Source organism: Scylla paramamosain, unplaced genomic scaffold (assembly GCF_035594125.1).
Source record: "Scylla paramamosain isolate STU-SP2022 unplaced genomic scaffold, ASM3559412v1 Contig4, whole genome shotgun sequence".
Classification (NCBI taxonomy): Eukaryota; Metazoa; Arthropoda; class Malacostraca; order Decapoda; family Portunidae; genus Scylla; species Scylla paramamosain.
Window position 1 is genome coordinate 2,827,501 of NW_026973669.1, and position 17,500 is coordinate 2,845,000.

The 17,500-nt window shown below is 46.1% G+C and overlaps 3 protein-coding genes across 3 annotated transcripts in view; all 3 read right to left on the minus strand.

Moving 5' to 3' along the window:
- Nucleotides 1-2,002: 2,002 nt before the first annotated feature.
- LOC135096440 (uncharacterized) lies at nucleotides 2,003-3,740 on the minus strand. Its single transcript, XM_063997938.1, has 2 exons — nucleotides 3,458-3,740; nucleotides 2,003-3,217 (listed from the first exon to the last, which is right to left on the minus strand). The coding sequence occupies exons 1-2, from the start codon at nucleotides 3,560-3,562 to the stop codon at nucleotides 2,399-2,401; spliced, it is 924 nt and encodes a 307-aa protein (XP_063854008.1). The 5' UTR covers nucleotides 3,563-3,740; the 3' UTR covers nucleotides 2,003-2,398.
- An 835-nt stretch (nucleotides 3,741-4,575) lies between these two features.
- On the minus strand, nucleotides 4,576-8,549 carry LOC135096439 (uncharacterized). Its single transcript, XM_063997937.1, has 2 exons — nucleotides 8,428-8,549; nucleotides 4,576-5,757 (listed from the first exon to the last, which is right to left on the minus strand). The coding sequence occupies exons 1-2, from the start codon at nucleotides 8,458-8,460 to the stop codon at nucleotides 4,939-4,941; spliced, it is 852 nt and encodes a 283-aa protein (XP_063854007.1). The 5' UTR covers nucleotides 8,461-8,549; the 3' UTR covers nucleotides 4,576-4,938.
- An 893-nt stretch (nucleotides 8,550-9,442) lies between these two features.
- The window catches only part of LOC135096543 (chorion peroxidase-like), an 11,071-nt gene continuing 3,013 nt past the window's right edge, over nucleotides 9,443-17,500 (minus strand). The window contains exons 3-15 of the mRNA XM_063998109.1: nucleotides 17,277-17,451; nucleotides 16,485-16,682; nucleotides 15,793-15,998; nucleotides 15,382-15,552; nucleotides 14,998-15,171; nucleotides 14,091-14,209; nucleotides 13,798-13,900; nucleotides 13,328-13,525; nucleotides 12,241-12,380; nucleotides 11,585-11,749; nucleotides 10,782-10,981; nucleotides 10,281-10,450; nucleotides 9,443-9,935 (exon numbers count right to left, since the gene is read on the minus strand). Coding sequence (XP_063854179.1) covers nucleotides 9,763-9,935; nucleotides 10,281-10,450; nucleotides 10,782-10,981; nucleotides 11,585-11,749; nucleotides 12,241-12,380; nucleotides 13,328-13,525; nucleotides 13,798-13,900; nucleotides 14,091-14,209; nucleotides 14,998-15,171; nucleotides 15,382-15,552; nucleotides 15,793-15,998; nucleotides 16,485-16,682; nucleotides 17,277-17,451 — 2,192 coding nt within the window. The 3' untranslated portion in view covers nucleotides 9,443-9,762. The remainder of the gene's footprint in view (nucleotides 9,936-10,280; nucleotides 10,451-10,781; nucleotides 10,982-11,584; nucleotides 11,750-12,240; nucleotides 12,381-13,327; nucleotides 13,526-13,797; nucleotides 13,901-14,090; nucleotides 14,210-14,997; nucleotides 15,172-15,381; nucleotides 15,553-15,792; nucleotides 15,999-16,484; nucleotides 16,683-17,276; nucleotides 17,452-17,500) is intronic.

Here is a 17,500-nt window from a genome sequence, read left to right on the forward strand (position 1 = left end):
GGGGGGTTGGGGTGATGGTGGGAGTTTGGGGGGCGTGGAGGTGCAACAGGTGGTGCTTGGGAGGAAAGATAGAAAGAGGGGAGGGGGGAGGTAAGAGAGAAAATGGTGGAGAGGACAGGGGAAGGAGAGAAGAGGGAGAATATTGTGCATTTAACATATTATTATCATCATCATCATCATCATCATCATCATCATCATCATCATCATCATCATCATTCCTGTTTGCTCTTCTTCACCCCTTTCCTACTTCCATGTCTTCTCCACATTCAACTTACGACCAAAAAGACACATTCAGTTTTTTGTGTGCATTTTCTTTACGGCGGATGACTTGACACGCAACCCGCTCGTCACTTGGCTGAATACAACACTTACATATACAATTGTTGCGACTTCTGTACCACATCATTCATTGACATTGTGTAGTGAACCTTTAACTCTTGAATTGTCATCTGGTACACCTTTCATTAATCACAAGTTACTCTGAGACGTCCCTACTTGTTTGACAGCCACCTCCAATCTTTGAACTGGGTGGAAACTGCAAAATTTATTCTTTCTAATTCCGTCTTTCTTTTACACGTTCTCAAAGATTACATGCATTACTTCTGATGGTGTGAACTGTTTCCTGTCATAGTGAAAGGGTTAAGAGGCCATTGTTTTTAAGTCTTCTGGGCTTTCGAGTTAAGAGTCATTCCATCTGACAGTGATAAGACAGTAATTTTGGAGCGAAGTAGGCTCATAATACCAATAGGCTCGTAATACCAACATAACTGCATTCACTGTTTCCTTTTATTCGCGGTGTCTGACTTCGCTGCGAGACTCAAAACCCAATTCATGATGGAGCATATGTGTCAAACTGTCACAGGAACCATGAAAACACCCTTGAAAACCCCAATAACTTCCACTGCCTCCTGTCAAACTATCACACTAATCATGAAAACATCCTTGAAAACCCCAATAACTTCCACTGCAGTTAAACTGTTAAACTGCCACTGGAACCTTGAAAACACCCTTGAAAACCCCAATAACTTCCACTGCAGCCTGTTAAACTGTTAAACTGTCACTGGAACCATGAAAACACCCTTGAGAACCCCAAGAACTTCCACTGCAGCCTGTTAAACTGTTAAACTGTCACTGGAACCATGAAAACACCCTTGAGAACCCCAATAACTTCCACTGCAGCCTGTTAAACTGTTAAACTGTCACTGGAACCTTGAAAGCACCCTTGAAAACCCCAATAACTTCCACTGCAGCCCGTTAAACTGTTAAACTGCCACTGGAACCATGAAAACACCCTTGAAAACCCCAATAACTTCCACTGCAGCCTGTTAAACTGTTAAACTGCCACTGGAACCTTGAAAACACCCTTGAAAACCCCAATAACTTCCACTGCAGCCTGTTAAACTGTTAAACTGCCACTGGAACCATGAAAACACCCTTGAAAACCCCAATATCTTCCACTGCAGCCTGTTAAACTGTTGCCGGAAGCGTGTGATTGCTTGAAAACATTATTAACTCGTACTGCTGTTAATTTGACCCAATTATACATAACCTAACCTTACTTTATCTAACCTAAGTAGCCAAAAGGAGAAGAAAGACAAATTTCAAAGCTACATTCTCAACTTACCACCACCACCACCACCACCACCACCCAAGCTGTAGATAAGCAGATATGAAGAGAGAAGTTTAGATAGGCAGGTGTGGACAGACAGGTGTGGTCAGAATGGAGAGATGTATTGATAAATGTGATTTGCTTATTTTATTTCGTTTTTTTGCAAATGTATATGTATTTTTTTTATCAGGTTCAGAGAGAGAGAGAGAGAGAGAGAGAGAGAGAGAGAGAGAGAGAGGATGCAGTGAGACATAAACGTACATTTTTTAGAACATGATTTTATTTTAAGTACATACATGCGTACACCTTCTATCAAACTTTTACTGACAAAATGTAGTAGTAGTAGTAGTAGTAGTAGTAGTAGTAGTAGTAGTAGTAGTAATAGCAGCAACATTAGATCACCTGGGAGTTTGGCAATGGTCAATTAAGGCAAGAGACAGTTAGGGCAAGGCTCAGTTAGGGCAAGGGACATTCAGGGCAAGGGTCAGTTAGGGCAAGGGACATTCAGGGCAAGGGTCAGTTAGGGCAAGGGACATTCAGGGCAGGGGTTAGTTAGGGCAGGGGACAGGACAAAGGTGAGTTAGTGCAAGGGAAAGTTACAAGCAAGAAGCAGTTTGGACAAGGGACAATGAGGGCAAGGTACAGTTCTGTTAGGGGTCAGTTGAGGTAAGGGTCACTTAGGGCAAGAGTCAGTTGAGGCAAGGGTCACTTAGGGCAAGGGTCAGTTGAGGCAAGGGTCACTTAGGGCAAGGGTCAGTTAGGGCAAGGGTCACTTTGGGCAAGGGATTGTTAGTACAGGGGACAGTTGTTAGGCTCGAGGCAGTAATGGTAGGAGGGTTCAAAAACCTTGTTATCAGGGCAGGTCTGGGGCGCGCCGGTCTGGCCGCTGCCCGCACAGTAGAAGTATTCTCGGTAGCAGAAAGGACACTTGGGGAAATTTCCCCTGCTGGAACAAACCATGGATGAGACGCACTCTGAAGATGAAGGTGTGCTGGTGTCGCCGCCGCCGCCAGCTCCATCGGGACACAAGACAACACACTGCGCGCCCTGCTTGCAGTGTCCTGAGGCGATGTCAAAGGCCTGCCCACTGCCACAGGACTGGCGGTAGTCTGGATTCGCCGGGCCCTCCTTCACGCAGATGTAGTAACGGTGGCAGTCAGTGGGGTCAATGATCTGGATGCCTGCACTGTGGCAGTAGGCCATGCACTGTTGTCTGCAGCACTGGCTCTCGTCGTTGGTGCACGACTTTCCGTTGAAATACGGTTTGCTGGAGTCGCATGGTAAGGGCCCTAAAGGTACATTGGAAGCATCGCATATGTAGTACTGGGAGCAGTCCAGAGGGTCAGCTATGAAGTCCATGGGATTCTTACAGATTATATTGCAGTCTTTCGGGATGCACTGGGGGGTGCATTCCTCCCCTGCAAAGCATTTGCCATCCTCGAAGTGTTCCCCTATTTCGCAGGGCAGGGGGATGTCTGAGGGGCCGTCGATCAGGCACACGTAAAACTGAGTGCAGTTGTAAGGGTCTGCCACTTGGTCCCCGGGGTTTTTACCTTCACAGCTCACAGTACAGCTGTCAGCGCCGAGCACCAGGCCAGCACTCGCCACCTGCAGGGAGACAGGGACAAGAACCAAATGAAATCCTTAATGTCGGAAATCAGGACAGCACAGGAGTAAGAGTGGGTCTGATGGAGGCACTACAGGGTCTGATGGAGGCACTGCAGGGGGTCTTAAGGGACACAAAGGGTGTTACAAGATTTGCCTACAGGACAGATGGACAGCTTCTTAGAATAAACTATAATAGTAGTAGCAGTATAAGTAGGAGAAGTAGAAGTAGCAAGGACTCACCAGTAATGCGGCAGTAAGAAGAAGTGTTTTCATGTCGATTAGTGAAGAAAGATGTACAATTCTGCCGCGACTCTTCTTTATATAGGTGCTGAACCAGGTCACCATGTAGACGCACACACGCACACACACACACACACACACACACACACACACACTTCTTCGTACTTAGACAATACTACTACTACTACTACTATCGTGAAAGCGTACCCAATATTTTTTTCATTTTTTTGTCTCTGGGAATGTGACAAGTGTGATTCAAGTTTTCTTTATCACCAATGCTTGATATTATTATTACCTCCTCCGCCTCCTCCTCCTCCTTCTCCTCCTCCTCCTCCTCCTCCTCTTCCTCCTTTTAGTAAGAATCGCGCACGTTCTCATTATCATATTGTAATTGTAATTTTTGTCTCTTGAAAGACATATACCAAGAAAGATAGATAGATAAATAGATAGATAGACTGATGGATAGATTGATAGATAGATAACTGTATAGACTGATTGGTAGGTACAATATATACACTTGTGGATTGACAGGTTGAAAGAGAAGCAGACACACAGACAGACAGACAGGCAGGTAGACGGTAGACTGAGAGAAAGGTAGGTAGATAGACAGACACACAGACACACAGACAGACAGACAGGCAGGTAGACGGTAGACTGAGAGAAAGGTAGGTAGATAGACAGACACACAGACACACAGACAGACAGACAGGCAGGTAGACGGTAGACTGAGAGAAAGGTAGGTAGATAGACAGACACACAGACAGACAGACAGGTAGGCAGAAAACACGTTTTTATAAGGAAGAGATGAAATGAACTAGAATAAGTGAATGAGAAGGAAAATAAACAGAAAATAAATATAGAGAAAATAAAGAGAGAGAGAGAGAGAGAGAGAGATGAAATAGGAACTAAACTTTAATTATTTTCATTCCATTTCTGCCTCTAACATTAAAAAGTCACTCTAATAAAATAATGATACTGTTAGACTGAATGAGATTGTTAAACCAGATTAGACTGTTGGATGAAATTAGACTTTACTTTAAAATTAGAATCTTTACACAGACTAAGAGAAAGAGAGAGAGAGAGAGAGGGGGGGGAATATATTAAAACATATATATATCTTTTTACTGTGTTTTTTATTTTAAGCATATACATGTATACACCTTCCATCAAAATTTTACTTCCGAGATGTAGTAGTAGTAGTAGTAGTAAAAGTAGTGGTAATAGTAGTGGTAGTAGTAATAGTATTAGCAGGAGCAACAGTAGGTCAGCAGGGACTGGTAAGTGACAACGAGGGCAAGGGGTAGTCAGGGCAAAGGTCACATAATGCAAGGGACAGTTAGGGGAGGGGGTCAATTAGGGCAAGGGGCAGTTACGGCAGGGGACATTTAAATCAAGAGACAGTTAGGGCAAGGAACAGTTGAGGCAAGGGTCACTTAGGGCAAGGGTCAGTTAGGGCAAGGGTCAGTTAGGGCAAGGGATTGTTAGTACAGGGGACAGTTGTTGGTCGCGAGGCAGTAATGGTAGGAGGGTTCAAAAACCTTGTTATCAGGGCAGGTCTGGGGCGCGCCGGTCTGGCCGCTGCCCGCACAGTAGAAGTATTCTCGGTAGCAGAAAGGACACTTGGGGAAATTTCCCCTGCTGGAACAAACCATGGATGAGACGCACTCTGAAGATGAAGGTGTGCTGGTGTCGCCGCCGCCGCCAGCTCCATCCGGACACAAGACAACACACTGCGCGCCCTGCTTGCAGTGTCCTGAGGCGATGTCAAAGGCCTGCCCACTGCCACAGGACTGGCGGTAGTCTGGATTCGCCGGGCCCTCCTTCACGCAGATGTAGTAACGGTGGCAGTCAGTGGGGTCAATGATCTGGATGCCTGCACTGTGGCAGTAGGCCATGCACTGTTGTCTGCAGCACTGGCTCTCGTCGTTGGTGCACGACTCTCCGTTGAAATACGGTTTGCTGGAGTCGCATGGTAAGGGCCCTAAAGGTACATTGGAAGCATCGCATATGTAGTACTGGGAGCAGTCCAGAGGGTCAGCTATGAAGTCCATGGGATTCTTACAGATTATATTGCAGTCTTTCGGGATGCACTGGGGGGTGCATTCCTCCCCTGCAAAGCATTTGCCATCCTCGAAGTGTTCCCCTATTTCGCAGGGCAGGGGGATGTCTGAGGGGCCGTCGATCAGGCACACGTAAAACTGAGTGCAGTTGTAAGGGTCTGCCACTTGGTCCCCGGGGTTTTTACCTTCACAGCTCACAGTACAGCTGTCAGCGCCGAGCACCAGGCCAGCACTCGCCACCTGCAGGGAGACAGGGACGCCTCGCTAGTACTGCAGGTCCCTAAGAGATGCGACGAGAGGCAGATGAGATCCTCAGGGTTGGAAATCATGACAGCACAAGAGTAATAGAGGACCTGATGGAGGTAGTGCAGGGTCCTAAGGGATACAAAGGCTGTTACAGGCTTATCCAAGGGGACACATTTTTTTTTTTTTTTTTATGTAGGAGTGACACTGGCCAAGGGCAACAAAAATCCAATAAAAAAATATGGCCACTGAAATGGCAGTCCCACAAAAGGGTCAAAGCAGTGGTCAAAAATTGATGAATAAGTGTCTTGAAACCTCCCTCTTGAAGGAATTCAAGTCATAGGAAGGTGGAAATACAGAAGCAGGCAGGGAGTTCCAGAGTTTACCAGAGAAAGGGATGAATGATTGAGAATACTGGTTAACTCTTGCGTTAGAGAGGTGGACAGAATAGGGGTGAGAGAAAGAAGAAAGTCTTGTGCAGCGAGGCCGTGGGAGGAGGGGAGGCATGCAGTTAGCAAGATCAGAAGAGCAGTTAGCATGAAAATAGCGGTAGAAAACAGCTAGATATGCAACATTGCGGCGGTGAGAGAGAGGCTGAAGACAGTCAGTTAGAGGAGAGGAGTTGATAAGACGAAAAGCTTTTGATTCCACCCTGTCTAGAAGAGCAGTATGAGTGGAACCCCTCTAGACATGTAAAGCATACTCCATATATGGACGGATAAGGCCCTTGTACAGACTTAGCAGCTGGGGGGTGAGAAAAACTGGCTGAGACATCTCAGAACACCTAACTTCATAGAAGCTGTTTTAGCTAGACATGAGATGTGAATTTTCTAGTTCAGATTATAAGTAAAGGACAGACCGAGGATGTTCAGTGTAGAAGAGGGGGACAGCTGAGTGTCATTGAAGAAGAGGGGATAGTTATTTGGAAGGTTGTGTCGAGTTGATAGATGGAGGAATTGAGTTTTTGAGGCATTGAACAATACCAAGTTTGCTCTGCCCCAATCAGAAATTTTAGAAAGATCAGAAGTCAAGCGTTCTGTGGCTTCCCTGCGTGAAATGTTTGCCTCCTGAAGGGTTGGACGTCTATGAAAAGACGTGGAAAAGTGCAGGGTGGTATCATCAGCGTAGGAGTGGATAGGACAAGAAGTTTGGTTTAGAAGATCATTAATGAATAATAAGAAGAGAGTGGGTGACAGGACAGAACCCTGAGGAACACCACTGTTAATAGATTTAGGAGAAGAACAGTGACCGTCTACCACAGCAGCAATAGAACGGTCAGAAAGGAAACTTGAGATGAAGTTACAGAGAGAAGGATAGAAACCGTAGGAGGGTAGTTTGGAAATCAAAGCTTTGTGCCAGACTCTATCAAAAGCTTTTGATATGTCCAAGGCAACAGCAAAAGTTTCACCAAAATCTCTAAAAGAGGATGACCAAGACTCAGTAAGGAAAGCCAGAAGATCACCAGTAGAGCGGCCTTGACGGAACCCATACTGGCGATCAGATAGAAGGTTGTGAAGTGATAGATGTTTAAGAATCTTCCTGTTGAGGATAGATTCAAAAACTTTAGATAGGCAGGAAATTAAAGCAATAGGACGGTAGTTTGAGAGATTAGAACGGTCACCCTTTTTAGGAACAGGTTGAATGTAGGCAAACTTCCAGCAAGAAGGAAAGGTAGATGTTGACAGACAGAGCTGAAAGAGTTTGACTAGGCAAGGTGCAAGCACGGAGGCACAGTTTCGGAGAACAATAGTTGGGATCCCATCAGGTCCATAAGCCTTCCGAGGGTTTAGGCCAGCGAGGGCATGGAAAACATTGCGAAGAATTTTAATACGTGGCATGAAGTAGTCAGAGGGTGGAGGAGAGGGAGGAACAAGCCCAGAATCGTCCAAGGTAGAGTTTTTAGCAAAGGTTTGAGCGAAGAGTTCAGCTTTAGAAATAGATGTGATAGCAGTGGTGCCATCTGGTTGAAATAGAGGAGGGAAAGAAGAAGAAGCAAAGTTATTGGAGATATTTTTGGCTAGATGCCAGAAGTCACGAGGGGAGTTAGATCTTGAAAGGTTTTGACATTTTCTGTTAATGAAGGAGTTTTTGGCTAGTTGGAGAACAGACTTGGCATGGTTCCGGGCAGAAATATAAAGTGCATGAGATTCTGGTGATGGAAGGCTTAAGTACCTTTTGTGGGCCACCTCTCTATCATGTATAGCACGAGAACAAGCTGTGTTAAACCAAGGTTTAGAAGGTTTAGGACGAGAAAAAGAGTGAGGAATGTACGCCTCCATGCCAGACACTATCACCTCTGTTATGCGCTCAGCACACAAAGACGGGTCTCTGACACGGAAGCAGTAGTCATTCCAAGGAAAATCAGCAAAATACCTCCTCAGGTCCCCCAAACTAGCAGAGGCAAAATGCCACAGGCACCTTGTGTTGTGAGACACAAAGGGAAACATTCAGTGAGGTCACAGCTGGGTTTAATGATAAGTTCACAGCACCCCCTGAACAGTGCTGCACATCTCACTGCGAGTAATTATCGTTTCGGCAGGTGTCTACTGCCTCCTGGACAGCTTTCTAGAATACACTATAATAGCAGCAGTAGTAGCAGTAGCAGTAGTAGTAGTAGTAGTAGTAGTAGTAGTAGTAGTAGTAGTAGTAGTAGTATTGGAGACTCACCAGTAAGACGGCAGTAAGTAGAAGTGCTTTCATGTTGTCTGGTGAAGAAAGATGCAGAACTCCGCATCGCTTCTTCCTTATATCTGTCCCGCACCAAGGTCACTGCACCACGGAGACACACACACACACACACACACACACACACACACACACACACACACACACACACACACTTTTCTTCTTCATAGAATAACAAATCTACTACTACTTCTACTACTACTACTTCTACTACTACTACTACTACTACTACTACTACTACTACTACTACTACTACTACTAAGAAGAAGAAGAAGAAGAAGAGGAAAACCACTTGATAGAATGAAATTTAACAGAAGTATTACAACCACTGCTACTACTGCTACAACCACTACTACTACTACTATTACTACTACTACTACTACATCTACTATCGTGAAAGAATAGTCAATAATTTCTCCATTCTTTTGTCTCGCTGGGAATGTAACAGGTGTGATTCAAGTTTATTATGTCAGCAATGCTTCATATTATTTGTATCTCCTCCTCCTCCTCCTCCTCCTCCTCCTCCTCCTCCTCCTCACCTTCCTTTTAGTGAGAATCGCCCCTGTTCTTATTATCATATCTTATAAATAACATTATACGTCATGTCTCCTTCTAAAAGACACGTAGTCAGCGAGACAGATGGATAGACAGATAGATAGAAAGACTGATAGATTGGTAGATAGATGGATATACAGACTAATAGATAGACACAGCATATAGATTGACTACCTGACTGGTTGACTGACAGTTGGAAAGACAAGCAGACATGAGGAAAGACAGTCAGGTAGACGGTAGACAGAGACAAAGGTAGGTAAGATAGACAGACACACAGACACACACACAGACAGACAGACAGGTAGACAGAAAAAGACACATTTCTATAAGGAAGAGACGAAATGAACTAGAATAAGTGAACTAGAAGGAAAATAAACAGTTTAAGAGAGAGAGATAGAGAGAGAGAGAGAGAGAGAGGGAGAGGGGTATGGAATGAGAAATAGACTTTTTATTTTTTTATTTAATCTCTGCCTTTAACTAACATTGAAAAGTCACACTAATAAAATAATGAGATTGTTGGACTGAGTGAGTTCGTTAGACCAAGTAAGACTGTTGGATGAAATTGAACTTCGATCTTTACACAGACTTGTTAGATGCTTAGACACTTGTTCCATTGTTAGACATACTTGTTAGGTCATTAGACACTTGTTAGGCACACTCATTAGATTGTAAGACTGACTGCTTGGGTTATAAAACTGACTCGTTAGATCGTTAGACACTTGTTAGATTCTTAGACACTTGTTCGATCAAGAGACACAGTAGTTACGGTCTCCAAGCTGTTAGGTCAAGTTTTGGCAGGCATAGGGAATCGCAGGAAATGACAGGGTTCTGCGCCCCCACCAGCTGCAGGGGCCATCTTTGCAATCTCTCAATTTCAGGGAAGTTGTCACACATCACTCTTGCCAGGGAGACGTCGTGCAGGGTTGTTAGTTGAGCTGTGCCGGGAGGAATGTTGGGGCAGGTTGGGTTACGTTGGGTTAGGTTAGGTTAGGTTAGGTTGGCTTGGTTAGGTTGGCTTTGGGTTGTCTGGGTTATTGATTGGTTGAGGGGTGAAGTGGTAGAGATTGATGGGCACACACACACACACACACACACACACACACACACACACACACACACACACACACACACACACACACACACACACACACAAGCTAAACACAAAATAAGACACAACAACAACAACATCAACAACATTCGACTAAGGTACACAATGGTGGCAGTAACACGGATCTCACACACACACACACACACACACACACACACACACACACACTGACCTTTAGTGAAGCTCCCAGCCTGTCCTGCGTTCTCATACCAAAATCTATCACCTCTCTTTGCCCTGATGAATTGGTCAGAGAGAATACAAGCGAAGGTAGGCCCGATCAGTCCCCCTGGCAGTGCCTTCTCAGCCATCCCGCCCACGAACAGGTCAATATCTTCCACTTTCCTGCAAAAATAGTAGTGGCTTTCGTAGTAGTAGTAGTAGTAGTAGTAATAGTAGTTTTTTTTTCTTTTTTTAATGGAGAAAATATTGTTTGATTGGTTGGTCAGTTGACAGCATAGTAAATCATTTATTCCCTCACACTCACTGTAAATCATTTTTCTCATTCCTCTCACTCCACCTCACTTACTCCAGGCAACTCATTCCTATTTCTTCACCCCCTTCATTCCTCCTCATTCCAACCCACACATTCCTACACCACCCAACTCACTGTCATTCATTCCCTCTCACTCATCCTCGCTTACTCATTCCAACCCACTCCACACACAGCACATACTTGTACAGCTTTCGCAACATGGTGACCACATCTGCATCAAAAATCGTCTTTAGGTCGTCAAAATTTTTAATAGCAGGGAAGCCACACTCTCTCCTGGCCACGGTATAGTCAGCTAAGCCATGATCCCGGCCTCTCTGTATGTTTAAACCAACCAGGTCAAAGCCAGTAGCATTTTCCAGCTTGAATAACAGGCCTGTGATCTGTGGGGAGGAGAGATGGAGAGGTAGAAAGAGAGGGTTTTCAAGGCTGTTTTAATGTTTTACTGATTCCAGGGTCTAGTGTGAGTTATTGGGGTTTCCAAGGGCGTTTGTTGTGGTTCCATTGGTGGTTTAGCAAGCTCCAGTGGAAGTTATTGGGGTTCTCAAGGGTGTTTTCATGGTTACAGTGACAGTTTAACAGTTTAACAGGCTGCAGTGGAAGTTGTTGGGGTTCTCAGGGGTGTTTTCATGGTTCCAGTGACAGTTTAACAGTTTAACAGGCTGCAGTGGAAGTTGTTGGGGTTTTCAAGGGTGTTTTTACGATTCCAGTGACAGTTTAACAGTTTAACAGGCTGCAGTGGAAGTTATTGGAGTTTTCAAGGGTGCTTTCATGGTTTCAGTAACAGTTTAACAGGCTGCAGTGGAAGTTATTGGAGTTTTCAAGGGTGTTTTTACGATTCCAGTGACAGTTTAACAGTTTAACAGGCTGCAGTGGAAGTTATTGGAGTTTTCAAGGGTGCTTTCATGGTTTCAGTAACAGTTTAACAGGCTGCAGTGGAAGTTATTGGGGTTGTCATGCTTCCAGGTCCCGCCACTCTCTCTCACCTGGTTGGAGAAGGCGTGGTCCACCTTGCCTATGCTCTGAGAGAAGGCGCCACGTAGCAGGTTAACTATTCCATTTTTTTTGTGCATGTCAGCGGGGTGGAAGACGACTCCGTTCAGCTCCGTGGCTTGGTAGTAGCCAGAGCTGTTCTTGCTGTACGAGTGTTCCTGGAGAGAGAGAGAGAGAGAGAGAGAGAGAGAGAGAGAGAGAGAGAGATGGATGTTAGGTTCCTTTAGGTTAAGTTAGGTTAGGTTAGATTTTTTTTGTTTTAACTTCATATTAGTGACACCTGCTTGTTTGATTATGTGTGTCTGTCTGTCTGTCTGTCTGTCTGTCTCTCTGGCTGTCTGGCTGTCTGTCTGTCTGTCTGTCTGGCTGGCTGGCTGGCTGTCTGTCTGTCTGTCTGTCTGTCTCTGTGAGTTTCTTTCTCTCTCTTTATCTGCCTGTCTATCTATCTGTCTGTCTGTCTGTCTGTCTGTCTGTCTGTCTGTCTGTCTGTCTGTCTGTCTGTCTGTGTTTGTCTTTATCTGTGAGTCTCTCTTTGCCTGTCTATCTGTTTACCTGTCTGCCATCCTGTCTGTCTGTCTGTCAATCTTTCTCATTGCCTGTGTATCTGTCTGTCTGTTAGTGTCCCCCCCTCCCTTACACACACACTCACAGGAATCATGCTGTGGCCAAGTCTAAGTGCCGCAGCAGCAAACTCATTGGCCACCCCTGCGTTGATTCTGTTATCGTAGCCATTGTAGAACTCCCCTCCCTGCAGCGGCTTCAGATCCAACCCTCGAACCAGCAGAGGGCCTGGGGGAGAGAGAGAGAGAGAGAGAGGGGGGGAGGTAAACACACGGAATAAACAAATAAACAACTTATAAGAATGCAGATTAGATTAGATTTCAATTAACAAAATTTCCCCCACAGCCTCCCAAACACTGCCACAGCCTCCCAAACACTGCTACAGCCTCCCAAACACTGCTACAGCCTCCCAAACACTGCCACACCCTCCCAAACACTGCCACAGCCTCCCAAACACTGCCACAGCCTCCCAAACACTGCTACAGCCTCCCAAACACTGCCACACCCTCCCAAACACTGCCACAGCCTCCCAAACACTGCCACAGCCTCCCAAACACTGCCACACCCTCCCAAACACTGCCACAGCCTCCCAAACACTGCCACACCCTCCCAAACACTGCCACAGCCTCCCAAACACTGCCACAGCCTCCCAAACACTGCCACAGCCTCCCAAACACTGCCACAGCCTCCCAAACACTGCTACAGCCTCCCAAACACTGCCACACCCTCCCAAACACTGCCACAGCCTCCCAAACACTGCTACAGCCTCCCAAACACTGCCACAGCCTCCCAAACACTGCCACAGCCTCCCAAACACTGCCACACCCTCCCAAACACTGCTACACCATCCCAAACACTGCTACAGCCTCCCAAACACTGCCACAGCCTCCCAAACACTGCCACACCCTCCCAAACACTGCCACACCCTCCCAAACACTGTTACACCCTCCCAAACACTGCCACACCCTCCCAAACACTGCTACACCCTCCCAAACACTGCTACACCCTCCCAAACACTGTTACACCCTCCCAAACACTGCTACACCATCCCAAACACTGCCACACCCTCCTAAACATTCACAAACACCCACAAATTTTCTCCGCACCCCCGCTCCTTACGCACACACACACACACACACATACACTTACCGTTTTCTTTGGCTTGTCACACTTACCAAGCAAACCAGAGAGAAATTCATTATAAGCTATGTGTTGGATCTCTGCAGCCACTATTCTCTTCGTCTCCTGGAACAGTCTCTCGTCGTTCCATTCCGGCCGCAATTGAGAGAGCTCCATCGCTATTCTGTTGTGCTCTCTGGCGAATAGCGTCGTTAGCAGCGCAAGGAGAATGTGCTCGTTAACCCTTTCGTCGCCTGAAGGTTAGTGTGGTGGTTTGGTGAGGTTTAGTTGAGTTGGGGTGTGTGTGTGTGTGTGTGTGTGTGTGTGTGTGTGTGTGTGTGTGTGAGGAAAATTTAGTGTTAGTTTTCATTTATTAATTGGATAAATGTTTAGGTTTACTACTACTACTACTACTACTATTAATGAACACGAACAAAGGAGGGAAGAACTGAATATGAGAAAGACAAATAGAATAAGATTTTGAACTACTACTACTACTACTACTACTACTACTATTACTACTTACCAGACCTGAAGCAGAATAGTCCATTTTCCATATCTTCTTTAGTATTGCATCCCTCCTGGTGTCCTTCGGCTTCAGGCAACAACTCGTGTCCCTCCTTGGTAATCTAAGGGAGAACGCGGCGTGAGAACACAAGAACACAGGGGTCGGTGCAGGAAGTCATTAGGCCTACACGCGGCAGTCCTTGTACAAAACACACCTGTCTATTTTCACCTGTCATCCTTGCCCATACACATTTCCACACCCTCCTTCACCCCCTTCACCCTCCTTCATCCTATCCTACGCCCTTTACTCACCACAGTTTTCAGTTTGCCGCCTTTGAACGTCCTCAGGGAGTCAGATTGTTCCTTTGTGCTGCCGTACACCGCTGATCCGTCAATGTATGCCGTGAGTTGGTTGATCTGCTCTCTCGGGGCTGCGTGAGGCGTGGGGCGTGGGTTTATTGGCTGTATCTCTTTTGTTATTTGGTTTTCTTTGTATTGTGTATTTGTTAATGTTGTGTTTTTTACGTGTCTATATTTGTTATGATTTTTTTCTTGTAAGTCTGTAATCAGAAAGTTAATGGCAACAGCAAGAATGGTGCTTAGCTGAAAGGTCCTTGAGTGTCTTGGCCCAATGAGCACACTGTACATTTCCTTGTATTTATGTATATAAGAACATAACAAGAACACAAGGGTTGGTGCAGGAAGCCAGCAGGCCTACACGTGGCAGTCCCTCTATGAAACACGCCTGTCTATTTCCCCCTGTCATCCCCATCCGTACATCTGTCTAATCTTTCAAAGCTCCCTATTGGCTCAGCACTAACAGCCTGACTACTGAGTCCATTCCAGTCATCCGCCACTCTGAGAACCATTCCCTTTGTACCTCTTTCTTGTACCTGGTGAATCTGTGCCATTAAACAAAGGTTCTTCATATCGCTTTCTGTGTGTGTGTGTGTGTGTGTGTGTGTGTGTGTGTGTGTGTGTGTGTGTGTGTGTGTGTGTGTGTGTGTGTGTGTGTCAGTAGGCAGTAAACTCCTTCCCATCTCTTTCTTCAACGTAACAAATATAACTAATGAACTGTTTCCTGTCTCTTTTTTGAACCCAATATATGCGTGGCCATTCACCAAAAAAGTCAGTCTCTCTCTCTCTCTCTCTCTCTCTCTCTCTCTCTCTCTCTCTCTCTCTCTCTCTCTCTCTCTCTCTCTCTCTCTCTCTCTCTCACCGAAGAAGCAGCGGCTGGCGGGCAGAGATCTGACAAACTCGAGGCAGGTTATCCCATACGCGGAGTAGAAGGGGTCATTCACGTCGATGCTAAGCGGGAAGCACTCCGGGTGAAGCAAACTCGGGTCTTGCAGCACTTTTTCATTGCAGCATGTCAGGGGATTACCGTCCATGTCTGGAGAGAGAGAGAGAGGGCGAGAGGGAGAGGGATATGAGTAGTTGTTAGGTTAGGTTATAGAAACAGCATCACCACCACCACCAACAACACCACCAACAACAACAACAACAACAAAAGGCAGAAGTTCACAATGGTGGCAGCAGTGGGATACTTCCTGCCCAACAAGCGCGCACACACACACACACACACACACACACACACACACACCTTTGGCTGTGGGCGTGGCAGTCAAATCATGGTCAATGAATTGCCCAAAAGACATCTGGAACACGCTAAAACAGTTGCTGAAACGTCTCGGAAACTCCTTCAGCGCCAGGCTAACTTTGCGTGCGTCAGGGAGGCCGTCACCATTCTTGCCTCCTCGCGGCTCAGACACATCTGAGGAAAGGCACACACGCACACACGTACATATGAAGGTAAAAGAGTACAAGATATTCCATCTCTGTATCACATCACTGTTCATTCCTAAAGCATTCCTAATCATTTCTGCACATTTTCTCTCATTCCAGTCCCTCCATTACATTCTGAAGCACTCTCACTGTCATTCCCTCACGCCTCACCTCGCTGACAACCACACCCCGTCTACCACCCAACCAAACACCCCCACACCCAACTCACTGTCAGCATACTCGGGCGGGAACATCCTCCGGAAAGGGGTAAAGGACTTCCCCCACCCAGGCTCCCTCAGGTTGTTGCAGGAGCCGTCAAGTCTCCGGTAGGGCATGTTGGGTTCGCAGGGCAGTTGTATGGGGGTCTGCTCAAACATGGAGCATATTCGGGTGTTGTTCATCAATTGTATGTCTATCACCTCTTCTTGTTCCAGTCTGCGCGTGGGAAGTTGGGATTAGATGCATTTGTCGTCCAGGTTTTTCTTTTCTCTCACGTGTTGTGTTAACCGTCCGACTGCTCCTATGTACGCCTTTCCCAGTCACCAAGCATTCTGAGACATCTTTACTTCCACAGCAACTTCCTGTCCTTGAACTGGCCTACTTGTGGCAGTCCCTGTATGAAATGTCCCTGTCTGTTTCCACCTGTCATCCCTGTCCGTACACCAATCTAGTAGTAGTAGTAGTAGTAGTAGTAGTAGTAGTAGTAGTAGTAGTAGTATGCCTGTCTGTTTCCACCTGTCATCCTTGTCCACACACCTGTGCAGTCTTCCTTCAAAGCTCCCTCCTGACACGGCACTAACAGCCTGACTACTGAGTCCATTCCAGTCATCCACCATTCTGTCTGAGCACCTGTACTACCACACTCACACTAACTAACCCACTCCCTCCCTGCCTCCCTGCCTCATTCACTCACTGACTCACCCCTCAGCAATGACAGTAAGGGCGTTTTCCAGCACGTAACCCACATCAGCTGATTTTTTAGCCTGTGGTTTTGTGTAGGTGAAGTTCAACTGGTGTACTTTGGAACTCATGTCCTTCAGAGTGATGCCTGTCTTCTTTATCAGCTCCTCCAGCTTCTTTGTTTGTTTGAGCATCTCTATTCCATTCTTGAGGCCCTTCCTGGAGAGAGGGGAGCGAGAAAGAGGCAGAGATAAAGGAGGGAGGGAAAAAAAAGAAAGAATTAAACTGGATTGCTGTGTTAGTATCTGGTCTACTGTTGGTCTGCATTTTATACACACACACACACACACACACACACACACACACACACACACACACACACACACACACACACACACACACACACACACACACACACACACACACACACACACTTACACTTACACACACATACGCGCGCACACATGCACACGCACGCACACAATTTTAGCGTCCTTGCTTCGCCAAGTACATCGTGTTGTTGTTGTTGTTGTTGTTGTTGTTGTTGTTGTTGTTCGTTTTCTTCTTCTTCTTCTTCTTCTTCTTCTTCTTCTTCTTCTTCTTCTTCTTCTTCTTCTTCTTCTTCTTCTTTCAATCGCCTTATCATAAATATTTTCCATTCATTAAGCTCTTTTCTTGAGTCCCCCCCTTAAAGAACACCATTTTCTCCCGCTGCTTCCTCACCACCTCCCACAGAGACAGAGAGAGTGGAAACCCTTACAACACACACACACACAGACACACACACACACACACACACACACACACACTTACATTTGTACGTCGTCAGGTATTGGTTTGGTGAATGTTGGCCTATGCTTCCATCCCATGCCGTACCCAATCCTGTGCAAGGAGTCAGGATGAGAGGGCCCATCTCTCTCAACCCACCTGATGATATTTTCACCTTCCTCCAGCTCCCAGTTCCACCTGTCCCTGAAGAAGTGATCATCTGTGGAGAGAGAGAGAGAGAGTGGCTGATTGGCTGACTGACTGGATGG

What these genes read in the sequence shown, in the direction of transcription:
- LOC135096440 (XM_063997938.1), bottom strand. Translation starts at nt 3,562, where the DNA reads ATGGTGACCTGGTTCAGCACCTATATAAAGAAGAGTCGCGGCAGAATT. An exon ending in TTCTTACTGCCGCATTACTG is followed by an intron (nt 3,218 to 3,457) that starts GTGAGTCCTTGC and finishes GTCTCCCTGCAG; the next exon opens with GTGGCGAGTGCTGGCCTGGT.
- LOC135096439 (XM_063997937.1), bottom strand. Translation starts at nt 8,460, where the DNA reads ATGAAAGCACTTCTACTTACTGCCGTCTTACTG. An exon ending in TACTTACTGCCGTCTTACTG is followed by an intron (nt 5,758 to 8,427) that starts GTGAGTCTCCAA and finishes GTCTCCCTGCAG; the next exon opens with GTGGCGAGTGCTGGCCTGGT.